The sequence below is a fragment of the Tiliqua scincoides genome, chromosome 5 (genome assembly GCF_035046505.1).
Source record: "Tiliqua scincoides isolate rTilSci1 chromosome 5, rTilSci1.hap2, whole genome shotgun sequence".
In the NCBI taxonomy this organism is placed as follows: Eukaryota; Metazoa; Chordata; class Lepidosauria; order Squamata; family Scincidae; genus Tiliqua; species Tiliqua scincoides.
This window is the reverse complement of record NC_089825.1, coordinates 99,298,714-99,320,819: the sequence shown is the minus strand read 5'-3', so window position 1 is coordinate 99,320,819 and position 22,106 is coordinate 99,298,714. Positions and strand designations below refer to the sequence as shown.

General features: G+C 45.6%; 1 protein-coding gene across 1 annotated transcript; it reads right to left on the bottom strand.

The window, feature by feature from the left end:
• Positions 1-5,446: 5,446 nt before the first annotated feature.
• Positions 5,447-20,512, bottom strand: LOC136652564 (vomeronasal type-2 receptor 26-like). The gene is made up of 7 exons (XM_066629500.1): positions 20,285-20,512; positions 16,095-16,243; positions 15,084-15,375; positions 12,043-12,873; positions 11,115-11,327; positions 8,673-8,799; positions 5,447-6,351 (listed from the first exon to the last, which is right to left on the bottom strand). Exons 1-7 carry the CDS (start codon positions 20,510-20,512, stop codon positions 5,447-5,449), a joined length of 2,745 nt encoding a protein of 914 aa, XP_066485597.1.
• Positions 20,513-22,106: the final 1,594 nt, after the last annotated feature.

Below are 22,106 nucleotides of genomic sequence, written 5' to 3'. Positions count from 1 at the left end.
TGAAGGTCTCTCTGCCCACACCTGGGTTGCTGGTCAGTCATTTTATGTCCTCCTATACAACTGAGATCTCAAGAACCTCATCAAATGGTTATTTCTTCTGAATAAATGATATACTTGTTGCATTGCATTGCCCCTTTGCAATTCTTTTCAAGCTAAAAAAAGGGGATTCACTGATAAAGTCCCAAATAATATACGAAGTGAAGAGCGGTTTTATGCCACCCATTCATGCATCTGAATGTACATACCTGTGGAAACTTGTAGTGACTAAGAATGTTGGCTATTTGGATGACATACTCTACCGTGAATCCCCCAATGACAGACAAGACATCACCTTTCTTACCACACTTGTAATTGGGCTCATTCCTTTGCTGTTTGAAAAGTAGATCCAGGATGGACTTATATGTGGCCATTCCTTCAAAAAAGTTGTCATAGATTTTAAAGCCCAAGGTCATGTTGGGCAAGAGGTTGGGATTCCTGTTGATCTCATGAATGGCAAAAATGAAGGCCAGGACATGCTGATAATGTTTGTACTGCATTCTGAAATTAGATTGACATTGAGGCAGAAATAAGGTCTATCATAAGAACATAAGAGCATACGAAGAGCCCTGCTGGATCAGGCCATAGACCCATCAAGTCCAGCTTCCTGTATCTCACAGTGCCCTACCAGATGCCTCAGGGAGCACACAAGACACACCCGCCTTGGGTGCCCTTTGGGGACAAAGGCGGATTACAAGTCCAATAAATAATAAATAATAATAATAAATAAGACAACAGGAGACCTGCATCTTGGTGCCCTCCCTTGTATCTCATGTGCATCACATGTACGTGTACAGTAATTCCATCTGCAATAGCATTTCCTTGAGGGTTTTACTACAGTGTTGTTCATCCTGGGCATGACTGACAGCTGTTGTCATTGTGAGCAGTGCATTCTGGCCAATCAGTGTCAAGAACAATGTCGTTTTTAGTGCTGAATCACACAGCACTCGATTTTAGGGGACAATGACTCCCCTGCTATTGGATATACACTTCTACAGTGAAAAGCTCATTCCAAGTACAATTAGAAAAGGAAACAAAACTAAATAGGTGTAAGAAAGAGGGGTGCAGGAATGGAGTTGTTCATCTGAGCAGAACAAAAATGTTTAGGTAAGGGAACATTTCTTCCTTTGTCCTGAAGCAAGTCTTAGCTGCTACAATGCACCTACTGTGCCTATGATTTTGCTGGTGCAAGTCCAAGTGGACATATGTAGGTAGTCTGTGGCCAGGAAAGGGGTAGGATATAAACAGAGCTGCTTTCAATGCTCTCCGCTCCCTTCCTGGCCATGGCACAGCCCCATCCCCAAACTGTTCTTCCCAACAAGCTGCACCTGTTGAAATATCACCCCAATGCAGTTGTTTGATCCCTAGTCTTCATATTTCAAATAGCATGATGGGTACCAAACAAGAAATAACTTACGTGAAATTGACTCCCTCCATTGCTGGTAGTCTCTGAAAATTGATTGCAGTGTGTACAGGACGTATAAGAGATAAGACCCCACCAATGACAGCATCACCTAGCCTAGTATCACCATAGCTTCCTTCAAATTCACATTTACTGGGCACATCCTCCCAACAGACAAGAGAAGGGAGAAGCAGCAGCAAGAAGAGCAAAAACAACCACATGGCTGCAAATGCATGTCTAACCCAGCTGCATCTGAACTTCTGCATCCTGAACTACAGTTCCAGCTACAATGATATATCTATGGCAGGCACCTTGCTAGAGCCTCACTCTGGAGCCACATGGAAGCAGCATATGTGCCCACAGAGATTCCTCCTAAAAGTATTTCTCCAAAGAAGAGATGCTTGGTGATCTGTTCCACCATGGGGCACTGATACAGTTCAGGATATATCCAACTCCTTTTGAAATATGGATGTATTTCTTACCAACTGCACAAGGAAGGAAATGACAGTATTCTGGATAATTACAGAGTACCTAAACATCTCCCTGATTGTCTTTGTGAAATGAAAAACATACATGTTTATGAAGATCAAACGGTATGCAATTTTACGGAGCGCAGTCTGTACTTAGATCATGGTGACATGTGAGATGTGTGTTGCCTTTGCTGTGATTCGAGTTCAGATTTCACCCCACATTACAGATCAGCTACTCTATAGTAAATAAAACTGTTAAGGGAATGTTACACAGGTGGGCCAAATCATATTATACATGGTGTACACATAAAAAATGGTGTTTTTTTCAATAGCAGTGGGGCAACATTTAACAAAGTAGAATAATGGTGGAGGGTGGGGTGGGGTCTTTAGGACTTTAGGACATATGGTTACACTTCCCATCATGCCCCTATGTAAAAATTTAAACAGAAAGAAGCACCAAATGGTTTGTCAAGGCAAACATCGTTCTGTTTCAAATCGTGCAGCAGTTCCCAAACTGTGAGTCTGAAACCCACCAGTGGGACATGACCCCATATTTGTTCGGTTGCAAAACTAACAGGGCAGATTGTTCATCAAGGGTTAAACAAACTGCAAATGGGGGGGGTACTGCTGCCCAACCACCATTATAGCCACACACCTTAGTGTTTATAAATCAGACAGCAGCCTCTAGGGCCTGTAAAAAGTTTGCAACCACTGGAATATTGTATAGCAGTGAGATCAGGAGTAAGCCACAGCAAAGTTCTAAAGAACTGTGGCCACATCCTCAAAGTTCTGCTCCAGTTGCCAGGTCCTCCAACTGCTCTTTTACTTATTAAAAAAATGAAAAAAGAAGGCAAAGCAGCCACCCCATGCTATGACTTTAGTGGTATATATTATTTACTCTGGCACTGACTCGCGTCTGAGGCCACTGACTCGGAAACGAGTCCCCACGCGGGCAGAATCAAGTGTCTCTGTCTGGGTGTGCTTGCTTACTTTTTTTGAGGCTTGAAAGGCATTGTGGGGCCATCATTCAGACCAGGTAAGCAGCAGGGCCCTTCCAGCCGGGAGGCAGGGAAGACTTAATGTCTTGGTTTTGCATTGAGAAGGAACTGGGGGGAGGCAGGTGAGCTCTCTTGTCCATCTCTAAAGGAACCAGTGATAATTGGAAGAAGGTTTTTCCCCTGGAAAAGGGGGAAGAAGGCAGCGTGGGTGGTGGTGGTGGTAATTCATAGCCATCCAGGAGTCATGGCATGGTTTCAGCAGGCTCATTGAATGACTGGTCACAATGAAACTACTTATGAGTAGAGCTGCAAAGGAGTGGGTCATACTGGTAAGCCTGCCCGCTGCTGCATGTGACCCTCCTCCCTCGTGCCACTTCTGTCTGCGCACTCACAGTTTGCTCCACTCCTCCCACCTTGTTTACAGATATGATGAGGACATCAGGGGAGTATTAAATGAGAATTCCAACATAAACACACACCCTGGCAGCAGCTTCATTTTTGTCCACAGATCAGGAGTTTAGCCTTCTGTGAGCATTCTGTGGATTTTTTTTTTTAATATTGATTATGGAAGACAGAAAAATGCTTGATGGAAGTTTGCAGAAGTACATTCAAAGACTAATGAGTGAATCCATGCAACTGGACTTTGGTGCCTTCTCAGGTTTTGTATTGGTGGATTCAGCTAAGACATTGAGCTCCACAATCCTACAGTGTTTTAGGTAGCTGACTTTTCCAAATCTATAAACTAAGACTCTGTAAAACCCAGGCATGCATGACATTTACAGTACCACATTGTCGAATTTCTTAGGCTGCCATGACAGCAGTCAAAGCACTGATAGAGGCCTCTAGCAAGGTCCATGCTTGGTTATGACAAAGTTCACTCACTTCACTTCAAACTTGAACTCTTGGACAGATGTTTTTGGGTGTTGCCCTCTGCTTTATGACTGGGGCAGAGAGGAAGGGTCAATTACAAGGACGTTCTAGATGTGGGTTGCTGTGATTGCATAGTTTATTATTATTATTATTATTATTATAGTGATTGCATAATTATTATTGAATCTGTGGTCTATCTGTGTGTTTTAGTACATGTTAATCCTTTCTAACTCGAGGGGTAAGGCAGAATAAGGATAGGTCACTTTTATAATCATTTCCTTACATTTCAATTGCAACTGATGTGCATGAAATTTTCCAATTGCAACTGAGCCCATTTTTTTCCACATTGTTTTGCATGATTTTCAAGACCTACTTTCAACTCCTAGCAGTAGCAGATCTGCCTAAACGGGGCCAATGCCCCAGGTACAGCGCCCATGTATTTCCTTTTGGTGCTCAAGTAGGTGGGAATGAATGAGATCCACACACTGCAGAACGTCAGCATACTAAAAGTGACCAGCTTGGCATCATTGAAAACACCAGGTATGATTTACTCTGGCAAGGTACTTGAGTCCAGGCCACTGACTTGAAAATGAGTCCCCACGCATGCAGAATTGAGTCTGCCTTGAGTCTGCAGGGAAATTCCAGCCAGGAGACAGGGAAGGGTTAATGTTTTGGTTTTGCACTGAGATGCGGGGGAGGTGGGAGCAGGCTTTCTTGTCCATCTCTGAAGGAACTGGTAATCATTGGGTGGTTTTTCCCCTAACAAGTATGGGAAGGGTAGTTGGCCCAAGTTGGCCAAGGGTAGTGGTGGTTGATAGTCATCCAGAAGAAATGGCATGGTTTCAGCAGACTCATTGAATGACTGGCCACAGTGGAACTACTTCTGAGTCAAGCTGCAAAGGAGTGGGTCGTACTGGTAAACCTGCCAGCTGCTGCATGTGACCCTCCTGCCTCTCACCGCTTCTGTCCCCACTCTCACGCAGTTTGTTCCACCCCCTCCCACCTTTTTTACAGATGGGATGGGGATACCAGGGGAGTAGTAAATGAGAACTCCAACACACACACACACACCCTGGCAGCAGCTCCATTTTTGTCCACAGAGCTGCAGTTGCCGATTTAAGTGTACTATAAGTGTACTGTGGTAGAAGTACTGAGAAGCAGCACTTTATAATGCTCAGAAGAAATTGGGTTATTGGATCATGACCAGAAATATCCATGATTGGAAAAAAAAACTCAGAACTATAGAAACTTTCCAATAGTTTGGACTACAAAAATTCCCTTCCTCTTCTCAGAAAAATTGTTCTTCATGTGAAAGAAGGACTTCTTGGAGGAAGATTCTTCTCTTAGAGGATGGAAACCTTTGGGTTCTTTTGGTGATCCTGTGCTGCCTTAGTATCATGCCTTTATATGAAGTTTCTATTTCCTTGTTTCAACATTTTGACTTCTGTGTTGTGTCTTTATCCTGCGTTATTATCATTATCCTTGGATAGCTACCAAGGAGATGCAACTATTGCTTCTGAAATGATTTCTCATCCCACTGTGTACATTCCATACCAAAAAATCTGAACTGAGTTAAAAATGTGATATGCTGTTCTCTAGTATTCTTGCTGTGTGGAAACACACAGAGAGAGAGAGAAACATGCAAAACAACTATCATCTAACAATCAGATTTAATTACTTCTTTTCTCTGTTAGCAGCTGCTTGGAGTTGAGAGCTGGATTTAGAACAATAACATAGCATTTAGGGAGAAAAATGCAAATCAGGAGGCCAGTGTTGGAAGCCAAGATGGCAAAGACCTCCACAGCCACCACGTCTTTCCCCTTGCTGCTCAGGTAAGCAGGAATGAAGGAGATCCACACACTGCAGAAGACCAGCATGCTGAAGGTGATGAATTTGGCTTCATTGAAAGTATCTGGCAGTTTTCGGGCAAGGAAAGCCACTGTGAAGCTGGTGAGGGCCAGAAAACCAACGTAGCCCAGGACAGAATAGAGCATGATGATCGACCCTTCATTACACTCCACTATGATGTGCTCAGTCTGGGAGTGCATGTCAACATCTGGAAACGGAGAAGAGGTGGACAGCCATGCAATACAGATCCCCACTTGAATGAGGGAACAGGAAAGGACAATGGAGTGGGCCACTTTTTTCCCCAGCCATTTCCTCATCCTGTTCCCTGGCTGGGTGGCCATGAAGGCCAGGACTACAGTGATGGTTTTTGCCAAAACAGAAGAAATTGCCACAGAGAAATTGATGCCAAAAGCCGATTGTCGGAGAAGGCAGGAGACCTTTCCAGGTTCGCCAATGAAGAGCAGGGAGGAAAGATAGCAAAGCAGGATGGAGGTGAGAAGAATGCAGGTGAGGTTTTGATTGTTGGCTTTGACAATGGGAGTGTTCCAGTTCTTTAAAAAGATTAGTATAACCAAAACTGTCATTGCTGTAAAGGAAAAAGCAATAGAAACCAAACTGATTCCTAAGGGTTCCTCGTAGTTTAGGAAGGCTATCTGTTTGGGGATACATTGATCTTGGTTCTTGTTTGTGTACTGATCTTCTGGGCATTTGACGCAATGAGCTGCATCTGAAAAGGGCAAAGAGAGATCAGTAGCTCTATGAATCCAGAAGAATGATGGGAGGTTGAGAGAAAATGTTGGACAAGAATTCCCCATTTTCTTTGTTGGCACTTCAGTGCTTAGGATCGGGGGAGGGAATGACCAAATGCAGCAAGGGATAGGCACCAACGGGATTAAGTGCACTTAACTGTATGATGGACTGTCTCTGAAGTCTTTCAAGGTGCCTCCCTTGTTGCATTTGTAACCAGTGTTCCCATTAAGAATCAGTGGATCATGGTTTAAGTCTTTGGAGAAGAGCAGACCATACAAATGCATGTGCTATGTTGTTAGGGTGAACTAATAGCTGCAAATATTTCCTGGAAAATCTGTGCACTGCCACTTACCTGTCTAGTTAGACATCATGCCATCGGGACAGGGAGTGCAATCATAGCAACAGATTGCTTCTCCCTCTCGAACCGTCTTGCTGTGTCCAACGTGGCAGCTCTGAACGCAGGTTGAACGAGGCACATTCGAAGAACAAAAATGTGAAGCAAACATTTGATGCCCACCACCAGAACCATCCTTCCCTTTCAGTGCACTTCAGCTTATCAAGAGCAGGAGCTCAACTCAATTCTGACCAGCAACAGAGAACTCCCCTGCTGCAGTGACCTGTTAAGGACTCCTGTTGTATTTGACTTCAGCGGGGGTTCTATACTCACATTTCTGTAGAGCAGTTTCTCTGAAATTGTGGGTCGGGACCCACTCGGTGGGTCATGAGCCAATTTCAGGTGTGTCTCCATTCATTTCAATATTTTATTTTTAGTATATTAGATTTGATGCTACTGTGGTATGTGAATGCATTTGGGGAAATGTTTCAGACCTGTACTTTTAACAAGCTACTATGTATATTCTTTTCACAATGATAGTAAATGGGACTTACTCCTGCGTAAATGTGGGTAGGATTGCAGCCTAGGATTGTAAAAATTTTTCCTACTTGATGATGTCATTTCCGGTCATGACATCACTTCTGGTGAGTCCTGACAGATTCTCATTCCAAGAACTGGGTCCCAATGTTAAATGTGTGAGAACCGCTGCTGTAGAGAGATTTAGTCTTCCTACTGGGATTCAAAACAGTTCGGAGCAGAGCCCAAATGAAACAGGAAATGCATCGGAATTTGGTTTTATTCCAGAAGTGCTCTTTTGCTAGCAGAAGACTTAGTATGCTTTTATTTTATCAGGGAATTGGCCCAGTAGCACTGGCATTCCTGGCCCCTGTGCCGCCCGAGGCCAGGACCACAGAATGCTGCCCCTCCCCCACTGGTTGCCACCAGGCTGCGCATGGCCTCCTCTCGCCCTCCAGTGCTTTTAGACACTACTTTCAGTTTTGACATGTGCACCGTCCATAGTCCCCAGAATGCCTCCAGAGGGCAGCCAAAAGCAGTGGTGAGGCAGCAAGGATGGCAGCAGGGGTGTGGATGATGGCAGGGGGACCAGCCGGCTCTGAGGGGTGGCACCCCAGGGCATTTTACCTCCCCCCGGTATGCTAGTGCCCAATAGCAATTAGATTCTGATGCGATAACATCTAAGAATAACATCCATACCGGGTAAGATGGTGGAAAGCCTCATCAAAGATAGAATCTCAAAACACATAGACGAACAAGCCTTGCTGAGGGAGAATCAGCATGGCTTCTGTAAGGGTAAGTCTTGCCTCACAAACCTTATAGAATTCTGCAGGGGATGGACAGAGTGGATAGGGAGATGCTCTTTACACTCTCACAAAACACCAGAACCAGGGGACATCCACTAAAATTGAGTGTTGGGAGAGTTAGAACAGACAAAAGAAAAATATTTCTTTACTCAGCATGTGGTTAGTCTGTGGAACTCCTTGCCACAGGATGTGGTGATGGCATCTGGCCAGGGACGCCTATAAAAGGGGATTGGACAAATTTCTGAAGGAAAAATCCATTACAGGTTACAAGCCATGATGTGTATGTGCAACCTCCTGATTATAGAAATGGGCTATGTCAGAATGCCAGATGCAAGGGAGGGCACCAGGATGAGGTTATCTGGTGTGCTCCCTGGGGCATTTGGTGGGCCGCTGTGAGATACTGGAAGCTGGACTAGATGGGCCTAAGGCCTGATCCAGTGGGGCTGTTCTTATGTTCTTATGTTCTTATGAAGTCTTTCAAGGTGCCTCCCTTGTTGCAGTTGCAATCAGTGTTCCCTTTAAGAAGCAGTGCATCATAAATTGTTTGCAGAAGATCAGGCCAGTACAAAGGCATATGTTATGGTTTTAGGGTGGACTAATATTTGCAAATATTTCCTGGAAAATCTGTGCACTGCCACTTACCTGTCTGGTTAGACATCATATCATCGGGACACGGAGTACAATCATAGCAACAGATTGCTTCCCCCTCTCGAACCGTCTTGCTGTGTCCAACATGGCAGCTCTCAACACAGGTTGAACGAGGCAGATTCTAAGAACAAAGAATGGGGAGAAACACTGAAGCGAACATTTAATGCCCACCAGCATGACCATCCTTCCCTTTCAGTGCACTTCACCTTATCGAGAGCAGCTCACCTGACCAGCAACAGATTACTCCCCTGCTACGAGTGACCTCTTGTAGACTCCTGTTCTATTTGATTTCAGGGAGAGTTCTATTCTCCCATTTCAGTAGAAAGATTTCTTTTTCCTACCGGGGCTCCAAAGAGCTCAGGGCAGAGCCAAATGAAACAGGAAATACGTCTGTATTTGGTTTTATTCCCAAAGGGCGCTTTGTTAGCAGAAGACTTAGCATGCTTTTATTTCATCAGGGAACTGGCCCATCGCACTGGCATTCCTGGTCCCTGTGCTGCCCCAGGCCAGGACTACAGAATGCTGCCTGCCCCAGTGGTTGCCACCTCTTACCATCACATCCAGGAGGCACGTGGCCACCTCTGGCCTTCCGGAGGCCTTCAAGTGCTTTTAAACATCACTTCCAGTTTTTGTCAGAAAACCAGAAGTGACAGTTTGATGGGCTCTTAAGAAGACCTTGTGCCGCCATCCCGGTTCCCAGAAGGACTTCAGAGGGCAGCCGAAAATGGCAATTGGGAGATGTGGATGGCGGTGGGGGTGTGGATGGCAGCTAACTGTGGTTCAGGATTGATTAGGTCGGTCAGGTGTGTCCCCATTCACTTCACTTCATTTTAAGCATATTAAACCTGATGCTACCATGGTATGCATGATGGGAAATGTGGCAGATCTGACATGTGCAACCTCCAGAGCCCCCAGAATGCCTCCGGAGGTCACCCAAAAGCAGTGGTGAGGGGGCATGGCTGGCAGCAGGGGTGTGGACGGAGGCATGGGGGCTGGTCGGCTCTGAGGTGTGGCACCCCATGGCATTTTACCTCCTCCCCAGGTCTGCCAGTGCCCAATAGCAATTAGATTCTGATGGGGTGATGTCTAAGAATAAAAAATAGGGACATAAGTAGAAGCTCTTTAATGTCCCCCACTATGGCCATCCTTCTTTCTCCAGTAGGCTTCAACTTGTTGAAACTTGTACATGGCACACAAACTTTGAGTCCCACCTCAAAACCCAGCTATCTATTTGATATTTATCTCAATGTTTATCTCAATATAGGTATTTGTTTAATCAACATGACATGCTATGTGCCTTGCAAATATGTTTAAAATAGTTTTATTCTGTCTTTTATTTATTTTAGCCCCGAGACCCACTTTTTAGAGTGACAATCTATTGGGACCCAAAAGAAGTGATGTCATTAACCTGGAAGTGATCTTATGGCTTCTAGTGACATCATCAAGCAGGAACGTTTTTCACTCCCCCATACAACAAAATTAGAGTAAATTACATTAAAAGTTTACAGATTGACTTAAAATAAAGAACAACCCTCCTAAGCTGTTGCCAATCAGTTTTTAAAAAATGCCCCAAACACCGCACAGACTGCAATCCTATTCACACTTACCTGGGTGTAATCCCCATTGACTATCATCGTTAAAGGCATATCCATAGTAGCCTGTTAAAAGTGCAGATCGGTAACATTTCCACAAATGCAGTCACATGCATCTAATATATTAAAAATAAAATACACCTTGAAATGAATGGAGGCCCACCTGAAAATGGCTCGTGACACACCTCGTGGGTCCTGACCCACAGTTTGAGAATTCAATTGAACTCAGTGAGACTTATTTCTGAGTAGGGAGGCATAGGATTGCTCTGTAAGGGTACAATCCTATGGTCACCCTGCACTGCCAGAACTCACATTCCAGCATTGCAGGACACTTTGTGGCAGCACAAGAGCCGGGCCTCTGTTGCGTGCTGTCAGGCCAATGCCACAAATGGTGAGCACCACAGAGTGCACAGCCGTGGCTTCAGGAGTCTCTACCATCCCAAGCAAGTTGTCGTCAGGGGTGGGCCATAAGCAGAGAGGAAGAGTAATGGGGCACTTCAGGGGAGGAACTGGGGTGTGTCAGGGAAGGAAAGGGTTGATCTGCTGGCAGTCATGCATTTTGGATTCGATCCCCTATTTTTCAAGCTGCTCCACCCTCTGGATCTCCTTGGGCTCATACCAATTAACTGGCTGGCATAGGTAGAAGGAGACCCATAAACTGTCAGGGGCCTATGCAGAGGTAAGGGGAAAGTATGTTCCCTTACATCTCATTAATGCCTTCACCATAGCATGCAGTGCATGTCTCCAGGAACGTTCAGATGCTCAGGAATGCTTGGGTGGTGTGGGTAAAATCATGTTCCCAGGCAAATGAGGAGGTCACCTTGCTGAAGAATTTTAGCCCTACCTCCTTAAATCTGCTATTCCACACAATGGCATCATCGTGGATGGTAAACTCTTGACTTGGAGACATTTTTCCAACTTGAATCTTAAGGAAGGATTGATTAGGGAAAGTGACCCAATTAATAACATCAAGTCCAGATGACAATTCCTCATCGGCAAACCAGACTTCATGGCCAGCACCATTGTTAAAGTGGACATTTTTCAGAAAAGCGTGCATCTAGATTGGACAAAAACGGAAAGTAGAAAACAGTTGATACCTTAATATTGTACACTGTATTATCAAACACTCAGTCAAAAAAGGTACCTGTAAACCTGAGATGTACCAATTACAAGATACAAGAACATTTTATTCATTCATTAAAAACAGAATAGGCTTGGCAGATCTTCCTCATCTTTCTCTCTTCTCAGCTCACCATTATATCCAACATTTCCATATCTTTGGGCCCAATGCTATTCAACTTTCTAGTACTGATGCCAATGGGGCATGCACTACATCCTGCAGTGTGGGGCTAGTCACAGAGGCCTAGGGGCTACATTGCAGCTGCATTGGTGATAGAAAGCTGGAAAAGTTGAGTCCTATTGATGTATTTCATTTGTTCCTCTACTCAGTGGTTTTCAGGAAGCATTGTGTTAACAAGGCAAGTGGCTGGTTTTCACAATTAAATGTTTATATTCCATCTTTCTTTCATTTTGCAACTTAAAGCATTGCATCTGGGATACCCAGTTTGACTGTCTTCAAAGTCCTGCAAGATCCAGATCTGCTTAGCTTTCGCAGTGTGTCCACCCCATGTGCCCAGGGACATGACTTCACCCATACCACCCATTCCATCCACAGCAATTTCATTTAGAAGAAATTTTCATTCTGCTCAGTAGCAAGTTTCTTCCTAGTAGCAGTATCATACATAACCATATCAATACAGTGAGCAATATACCTGCCAGGGTTCAATGTTCAACAGTTTGGATGTGTCTCTGTTCAGCATTGTTTTTGGTCTGGGCAAAAACATGGCATTTAAAGCATGCGCTACAGCATAGAGAGCATTGTAAATGCGGTAGCTCTGATCACTCATCTCCATCTCAAACAGAGACTGAGGCAGGCTCTCCAGTTTCTCCTCTCCTGTACAGTGTTCCCCATCATGGGAACACCTGAATGCAAGTTTGTAGAAAATGCAGAGAAAACGTGTGAGTGACTTTTTAGGCTTTAGAGTCTGAAGGAAGTCCTGGAATCCTGGCATGGGCCTTGTGGAGGTTGTGAAAGACAAAGTCCCATGGAATGTTTTTGCACAGAAGCCCTCATTTTCTGTAGCTCTGGTGATATCCCATTGAGGTGGTGTGATCCAAATCTTCCCTATATGGGATTTATAGATAAATTCAGCTATATTTAAAATGATGGCTAGTGTTACCAGAGACTGAGAGTCCCCACTGACAATAACAACATTGGCTGTCGTTGATAAAAGTGTAGGGCGTATACTTAATATATTTTTTAAGTATGTACTTTGAGTGGAATCCACATTCAAATCCTTGGGACCGTCAGTCCTTTTTAAGAAGGCAACACAAATGCTATTCCGGGCAAGCAATGGTGTCAGCCTCTGCAGGAAGCCTTCTCCACTATCATCCTCTGAAACAATGAGGCCAATCCATGTCCATTGAAAATGCATCAGTAGCTGGACTATTCCAGTGTGTAGAGTACCTTCCCTTATTGCCATCCAGTATATAAAAGGAAAATTATTTCTTGTGACTGGCATCTCATATGTTCCATATGTAAGCTAACAGGGGGAAACATGGCTCATATTAGGTTTGAGAATTAACCACTGTTTTCCAAACCAAAGTGTTTACTACAATCCAGATTTTTGCTTATCAATGATACTCTGAGTATACTGAACAATGTATCTTTGTAGACATTCCCATCAATAAATTATAGTAAGTTTGCAATCCTATGCACACTTTCCTGGGAGTAAGCCCCATTGAACACAATGAGGTTTACTTCTGAGTAGACATGCAAACCAAAGTGCTTCTCTCCAATATTACACTCCAAATTTTTGCTTATCAATGATACTTTAAGCATACTGAACAATGTGTCTTTAGACATTCCCGCCTAGGATTTATAGTAAGTCTGCAACACTATACATGCTTTCCTGGGAGTAAGCCCCATTGAACACAGTGAGACTTGTAGTGAGACATGCTTAGGGTTGTGCTCTCAATGAGTTACAACACATTTCCTTTCACCATGTCCACAAGCCATCACTTAAAGTCCTGAAATGGATAATGTATTTGATTCAGACCAAGCTATTGTTGTACCGAGCTTCAAGTTTCAATTTTTTGAAAGATTAAAATCACCTCTATGGTTTGTATCCCCAGAATATGAGACATGACTAAATAGTATTAAATCAGTGCGACAAGATTGGTGCGCTTAAACTTAAGAACAGTTTATATAATGGGCTGTATTTGTGAGACATTTTCTTGATACAAACCTGAGTTTTATACACTGAAAGACATATTTTGTGCAGGAGGTTTAGCTCAGCTAAAGATCTGGGGACACCAGTTCAAAACAACCAGTTGGCAACCTTCAGTCTCGAAAGACTATGGTATCGCGCTCTGAAAGGTGGTTCTAGAACAGCGTCTAGTGTGGCTGAAAAGGCCGATTCGGGAGTGACAATCCCTTCCACACTGGGAGCAAGTGCAGTCTGTCCCTGGTCTGTCTCCCTGGCTATGGGCCTGCCTTCTTTGCCTCTTAGCCTCAGACTGTTGGCCAGTCTGCTGGGCTCCAGCCTTCCCAGCATCAAGATCACACGCAGCTATCAGGGTGCTGCCTGTGACACCGACCACTCGCTGGTGTGCAGCAGAGTGAAACTGCAAACAAAGCGACTGTACCACACAAAAAAGGAAGGAAGACCTCGCATTGATACCAGCAAGACACGGGATCAGAGAAAAGTGGAGGAATTTGCACGAGCGCGTGAGGAATCTCTTCCAGGCCCGGTCGATGCAAACGCATCCAACAGATGGGAACATTTCAAGAATGCCGTTTACAACAACGCCTTGTCCATATTTGGCAAGAAGACCAACAAGACGGCAGACTGGTTTGAAGCCCACTCTGAGGAGTTGACACCAGTCATTGAGGAAAAGAGGAGAGCTCCAGCAGCATACAAGGCCTGTCCCAGTGAGCGCAACCTGCAGGTCCTCCGAGCTGCTCGCAGCAAAGTCCAGCAGACTGCCAGGAGATGTGCTAACGACTACTGGCTCCAGCTCTGTTCCGAGATACAGATAGCAGCTGACACGGGCAACATCAAGGGGATGTATGATGGAATCAAGCAGGCCCTAGGTCCAACACAGAAGAAAATTGCCCCTCTGAAGTCAAAACAACCAGAAGTATCCATGTCTCCCTATAGATCTGGGGACACCAGTTCAAAACAACCAGAAGTATCCGAGAGTTATTGACACGCTGATAACGAGTTGACCATAGGTGACAGAGAAGAGTTGCTGTCAAGTTGCATGGGAGATGAAGCAGCCAGAGGAAGGCCAGACTGGGAGGCAATTCTATTGAAAAAACCTCTATGGGGGTTTAGAAAACCTTGGTATGTAAACTGCCTTGATTTAAAGTCTGAGGAGAAATCTGATGACCAAGAAAGGTGGCATATAAATACCATTATTATTATTATTATTATTATTATTATTATTATTATTATTATTATTATTATTATTATTATTATTATTATTATTATTATTTAGAGCTGAAGGTCTCTCTGCCCACATCTGGGTTGCTGGTCAGTCATTTTATGTCCTCCTATACAACTGAGATCTCAAGGACCTCCTCAAATGGTTACTTTTTTAAAATAAGCAATTTACTTATTTCATTGCATTGCCCCTTTGCAATTCTTTTCAAGCTAAAAAAAGGGCATTCACTGATAAAGTCCCAAATAATAGATAATGAGTGAGGAGCAGTTTTCTGCCACCCATTCATGCATCTGAATGTACATACCTGTGGAAACTTGTAGCGGCTAAGAATGTTGGCCATTTGGATGACATGTTCTACCATGAATCCCCCAATGACAGACAAGACATCACCTTTCTTATCACACTTGTAATTGGGTACACTCCTTTGCCTTTTGAAGAGTAGATACAGGATGGATTTATATGTGTCCATTCCTTCAAAAAAGTTGTCGTAGATTTTAAAACCGAGGGTCATGTTGGGCAAGAGGTTGGGATTCCTGTTGATCTCATGAATGGCAAAAATGAAGGCCAGGGCATGTTGATAATGTTTGAACTCTATTCTGCAATTAGATTGACATTGAGGCAGAGATAATGTCTATCACATTGTCACATGCACCACAAATACATATAAAGCAGTACCACCCACAGTGGCATTTCCATGACCACTGTTTTGCTACAGCATTGTTCATCCTGGGCATGACTGACAGCTATTGTGAATGCAAGCAGCCAATCAGTGTCAGGTTCTTGCCCCATCAAGATCAAAGTTGGTGTTTTTTTAGTGCTGGTTCACATGGCACTCACACGGCACTCAATCACTTGAGGAACAATGACCCCTGCAGTATTCTACACCGAAAAATTCATCACTAGTACAATGAGAAAAGGAAGCTGAATTAAAGAGGGTTAAGGAAGAGGGGAGCTGGAATGAAGTTGACCAGGACAAAAATGATTAGGTAAGGGAACACTTCTTTTGCCATGAAGCAAGTCTTAGCTGCCTCAATCATAGATCTGCAATGGATCTACTCAGACCTGCAACAATGATTTTGCTTGTGCAAGTCCCAGCAGATATGTGTGAGTAGTTGGTGGCCAGGAAGGGAGACAGAATATCAATGAAGCTGGTTCCAATAATAGCCATTCCCTTTCTGGCCATGACACACCCCTATCCCCACCCTGTTCTTCCCAACAAGCTGCACCTGTTGAAATTCCACCACAGTGCAGTCATTTGTTCCCTAGTCTTCATGTTTTAAACAGAGTGATGGCTAACAAACATATAATAACTTACGAGAAACTGCCGACCTCTATTGCTGGTAGGCTCTGAAAATCAATTGCAGTGTATACAGGACGTATAAGAGAGAGGACCCCACCAATGACAGCATCTCCTAGCCTAGTATCCCCATAGCTTCCTTCAAATTCACAGTCACGGGGCACATCCTCCCAACAGTCAAGAGAAGACAAAAGCAGCAGCATCAAGAGCAAAAACAACCACAGGGCTGCAAATGCATGTCTAACCCAGCTGCATCTGAACTTCTGCATCCTGAACTACAGTTCCAGCTACAATGATATCTCTATGGCAGGCACCTCGCTAGAGCCTCACTCTGGAGCCACATGTAAGCAGCATGAGTGGTCACAGAGTTTCCTCCTGAAATGTTTGGCCAGTGAGGCGAGATAAAGAAGAGACTCCTGATCAATTTCTTTTCCACCATTGAGCACTGACACAGTTCGGAATAAATCCATCTTCTTTTGAAATATGGATGTATTTCTTACCGATTACCCAAGGAAGGAAATTACAGTACTGGATAATCACAGAGTACCTAAACACATCCCTGATCGTCCTTGTGAAATGAATAACATACATGTTTATGAAGATCAAACAGTATGTAATTTTGGGAAGGGCAATCTGAACTGGGATCATGGTGAGATGTGAGATGTGTTGCCTTTACTGTGATTGCAGTTCAGATTTCACCCCTCATTACAGATCAGCTTCTGAGTAGACCTGATTAGGATTCTGCCCTTAGTATTGTATATTTCATACTCTTTAAAAAAAAAAAAAAAAATATTTGTTTATTTATTACAGATACAAGAAAGGAAATAGGTTATACTTAGGGTAGGTACAACACCTACCCTAAGTATAACACAGGTTATACATAAGGGTATTGGCCCCTAGATTCCAACATACATTAAAAACAACAACACAATAATCATCAATACAAAGGCTATCATATTTATCAATATAAAAGGCTCCAGGAGGTGTCCCGCCGAGCCCGGATCCCTGCTGCATGCAGGATCACGCACATGGGGAGTCGCCATGGGAGTCGGGCGCCAGCTCAGTGCCTCCACGTCACCCACTTTCATGCGAGTAAGCCCCAGGGACCATAATGGGGCTTGCATCTGAGGAGCCAGGCAGAGGCTTAAACGCTGGGGCTGCAACCCCAACCACAATTTCCAGGGAGTAAGCCCTTTGGACTATAATGGGCCTTGCTTCTGAGGAGGCAGGCAGAGCCTTGGACTCTGGCTGCAATCCTAGACACACTTTCCTGAGAGTAAGCCCCACAGTCTATAATGGGGCTTGCTTCTGAGGAGGCAGGCAGAGCCTTGGACTCTGGCTGCAATCCTAGACACACTTTCCTGAGAGTAAGCCCCATAGGCTAAAATGGGCCTTGCTTCTGAGGAGGCAGGCAGAGCCTTGAACTCTGGCTGCAATCCTAGACACACTTTCCTGAGAGTAAGCCCCATAGTCTATAAAGGGCCTTGCTTCTGAGGAGACAGGCAGAGCCTTGGACTCTGGCCGCAATCCTACACACACTTTCCTGAGAGCAAGCCCATAGTCTATAAGGGGCCGTGCTTTGGAGCAGGCATGCAGAACCTTGGACTTTGGCCGCAATCCTGGCCACGCTTTCCTGGGAGTAAGCTCCATGGACTATAAGGGCCCTTGGGCTATAATGGGCCTTGATTCTGAGGAGGCAGGCAGAGCCTTGGACTCTGGCTGCAATCCTAGACACACTTTCCTGAGAGTAAGCCCCATAGTCTATAAAGGGCCTTGCTTCTGAGGAGGCAGGCAGATCCTTGGACTCTGGCTGCAATCCTAGACACACTTTCCTGAGAGTAAGCCCCATAGTCTATAATGGGCCTTGCTTCTGAGGAGGCAGGCAGAGCCCTGGACTCTGGCCACAATCCTAGACACACTTTCCAAGAATAAGCCCCATAGTCTATAAAGGGCCTTGCTTCTGAGGAGACAGGCAGAGCCTTGGACTCTGGCCGCAATCCTACACACACTTTCCTGAGAGCAAGCCCCATAGTCTATAAGGGGCCGTGCTTTGGAGCAGGCATGCAGAACCTTGGACTTTGTCCGCAATCCTGGCCACGCTTTCCTGGGAGTAAGCTCCATGGACTATAAGGGCCCTTGGGCTATAATGGGGCTTGATTCTGGACAGGCACACAGAGACTTGGTCATAGGGTTGCAGTCCTCGCCCACTTTACAGGGAGTAAGCCCCTTGGGTGATAATGGGGACTTGCTTCTGATGGGGCATGCAGAGGCTTGGTATATAGGGCTGCAGTTCTCACCCCACTTGTCAGGGGTAAGCCCCGTGGAGCTGTAATGGAGCTTGCTTCTGAGTCCGAATGCTGAGGCTTGGAATATAGGGCTCAAATCCTGGCTCCAACTTCCAAGGAATAGCTGGACTTAAGGCTACAATCCTGTCCACACTTTCCTGGGAGTGTGTTCCATTGATTTTAATGGAACTTACTGATGAGTATACAGGCATAAGATGAGCTCCAATGACTGCAAGCCAGTACAGATCCGGTAGCTCCTAAAAAGGCACATGGGGATGCAAGGAACTGGGGCTTCCCATCTTGCACCAGCCTGTAGGAGGGCACTACCCCCAGCCCAATTCAACCCCCCTCCATATGGGGAGCCCCTGGCCATCTCGGATTGGTTACCGCATGCACTCCATCTATGTGGGAGCTGCTTTGAAAGCTGCCTGGCCAGACTTCAGCTCTCAAGGAACTGAGCAGAGTTGATGGGGCATTTAATACTATGTTTTCCCTGGGCATCAGCAGGGCATTTAGCAACTTACCTGGTGGGCATGCTGCCCCTGCTCCTTGAGAGAGGAGATATGTGTGCCGCCCCCTATGCCTTTAAGAGAAGAGTGGTGTTCCATTACCAACCTGCTTAACAGGCATGCTACCCCTTCTCCTTAGGGGAGGATGGCAATCAGTTACCAGCCTGCCTAATGGGTGTGCTTACCCGTTTTCTGGGGGTGTGGTGGTGTTATGTCTGCAACACGCTTACCAGAGTTCTGCCCCTGCTCCTTTTAGAGAGGGGGGGGTGTTCCGGTGCAGACCCACTTAGTGGGCATAATGCCCCTAGGCCTTTGGAAGAGGGGAGAAGGTTTCTGTTAACAACCCATGTAGTGGTTTCTCCTTAGAGAGGGGTGATGTTTCGTTACCAGCCCACTTACTGGGTGCACTGTCCCAGCTCCTAGGGGAGGGGCAATGGATTTGTGGCCCCTTCTTCGAGAGGGGGGTGTTCTACATATTAGCAACTGTTTAATGGGTGCTCTGTCCCTGCCCTGGGAAAGGGGTGATGTTCAGTTATCAGCCCGCTTGACAGGATTGACAACCCACTGGCAGGTATGCTGCCCCTGTTCCTTGAGAGAGGGGTGGGGTTACCAACCCACTTAATGATGAGTGGCCCCTCCTCAGCAAAGTTGCTACCAGCCTGCTTAACAGGCAGTGTTACCAACCGCTTCAATGGACGTGCTGTCCCTGCTCTAGTGGGAAAGGTGGGATGCGCTGTCAACAACCTGCTAACAGGTACGCAGCCCTTATTCCGTTATAGAGAGGGGCGATGCTGCCAACTCACTTAACAGGTGAACGGTCCCTGCTCTGGTGAGGGAGGGGTGCAGTTTGGATGACAACCTGCTTAGCTACCCCTACTCCTTTAAGAGAGGGGTGATGTTTTCCAACCTGCTTGACAGGCGGGTTGCCACTGTGCCCGGTTGAGGCACTGCAGGAGTACGTAGCACATTCAGTGGCACGAGTGGGAGCCCTGTTCCAGCACGCGGACGGCTCCCCACTGACTTTATTGCAGTCTAGGGTGGTCTTTTCATGTGCCTTCATAGCCCTGGAGTTGCAGCCAAAGGAGTATAGCCTTCATTCCCTATGTATCAGAGTGGCTTCTGCAGCTGTGGTGTTGTGCCTATCCAGGGGCGACATGCAACAGAAAGGACATTGGTGTTCTACAGCTTATAGGTGCTACATTCAGATCACGGTGAGGGACCGTGTCTGTGGCCATTCCATGGTAGTTTGGGCCTGTAAGTGGGTAGCCGCGAGGCATTTTGGAACGCAGCTCGGGCTCGGCCCCACCATGCAAGTTGGCTGGCTGGCCAAGCAGGGGATGCAGTGGGGCCAGCTGCTACCCACAATGCATAGTAATTGAAGGAGAACTTGTCGTCTGACATATTGGTGATCCACCTGTGTGAAAATGATCTGTGTTGGATGTCCAGGCTGCCGCTCAGGCCCAGAGCGGGCAAGGAGCTCGCCACCCTTCAGGGTTGGCTGCCCAGCATCACGATGGTCTGGTTGGACTTCGTACAGCAGCAGGTGTGGCGTGGTGCCAGTCACTGTGCTAAGGTGGAGAGGATGATGAGGAAGGTTGCCAAAGAGATTGGCCAGTGTGGCATGGACCGGTGGGTGGGTCATTGTGCCTCCAGCCATTGCCTTCTTAAGGCCTGCTCTCTACAGAGGAGATGGGAGCACTTGTCTGAGCAAAGGGGGAAATCTCTCTGAAAGACCTGCAGGATGACCTTAAGGTGCTTCTCCCCCTGGTTGGGAGTGGGGGGGGTCAAGTGCTAGGCTGACCCCTCCTGGTGGCAGGTGGAGCGGGTTAGGAGGTGTGAAGTGGACTTCGGGCATGCACATTCAGGCGGCATAGGCAGGGCAGAACCCAGTTTCAGTCCTCAGGGGCTTGGCAGCACGAGGACGTAGACGGGGCCCTGGCCTGGACAGCGGGGTCCACCTCAGAGGCTCAGCAATTAGATTCTGAATGGTGTCACATCTAAGAATAAAAAGAATGGGACATAAGAGGAAGCTGTCTTTTAATAGTCAACACCAGAGACATCCTCCTTTTTTCTGTGTGTTTCAACTTGTTAAAAGTTGTGGCCCACCTTTGAGTGGGGCCCAAATCAGACCCCAGCTATCTCTTTGATATTTTTCTCAATATAGATATATTTATTTACCATCTTTTCCTCAATATAGATATTTGATTAATCAACATGATAGGCTACGTACCTTGCAAATATGTTTAAAATGATTTTATTCTGTGTCTGTAGAGGACAGGAATGACCCAGTACAAGTTTAGGTTACAGTGGATGAGGATATTTACTTTAGGCATGTGTACTAATGGTGTAGTGGTAGCAATCCTACAAAACCTGGATAGTACCGATCTGTGACTGTAAGGCTGCAGTCTTATTCATTGTTTCTCAAACTGTTGGATGGGTCCCCATTCATTTCAATGTGCATTTTAATTTTAATATATTAGACTTTATGCTACCATGGTATGTATGTTGGGGAAATGTTTCAGATCCGTACTGTTAACAGGCTTCTATGTATATGCTTTTAACACTGATAGTTAATGGGTCTAACTCGAGGTAAGTGTGGATAAATTTACAGCTTCTTGGATGTTTGGGGGAAATAGATCAGTTAAAATTCATTTGGATATTAACTTTAGGTATATGTACTAATGGTTTGTTTCAGCATTCCTACAAGACTTGTACAATACCAGCTGTGACTGTAAGGCTGCAGTCCTATATACACTTTCCTGGCAGTAAACCCAGTTCAACATAGTGAGACTTATTTCTGAGTAGTCAGGTATAGGATTGCACTGCAGGGGTAAAATCCTTTGGTCACCCTGCACTGCTAGGACTCACATTCCAGCATTGCAGGACACTTTCTGGCTGCCATAAATGGAGACTCAAGTAAGTTGTTGGCAGGGTTGGGTATTGGGCAGAGGAGGAGTAATAGGGCACTTCAGGGGAGGAACAGGGGTTGGTCGGGGAGGGGAGGGGTTGATCTGGTGGGAGTCATGCATGTCGAATCCTATCCCCTCATTTTCAAGCTTCCCCACCCTCTGGCCCTCCTTGGGCTTATACCAGTTATAGAGCTGGCATAGGTACAAGGAGACCCCCATGCTGTCAGGGGGCCTATACTGAGGTCAGGGGAAAGTATGCTCCTTTACATCTCAAAGGCCTCTCAATCCTTCCCCCCACCATAGCATGCAATGCATGCCTCCAGGAAT

Excerpts from the sequence above, each read along its gene's own strand:
- LOC136652564 (XM_066629500.1), bottom strand. The coding sequence starts at position 20,512 with ATGACCCACCCACCGGTCCATGCCACACTGGCCAATCTCTTTGGCAAC. Across the intron at positions 16,244-20,284 it reads CACAGATCATTTTCACACAG|GATGTGCCCCGTGACTGTGA; the intron begins GTGGATCACCAA and ends GACTGTTGGGAG. Across the intron at positions 6,352-8,672 it reads TATGATGTCTAACCAGACAG|ATGCAGCTCATTGCGTCAAA; the intron begins GTAAGTGGCAGT and ends TGCCCTTTTCAG.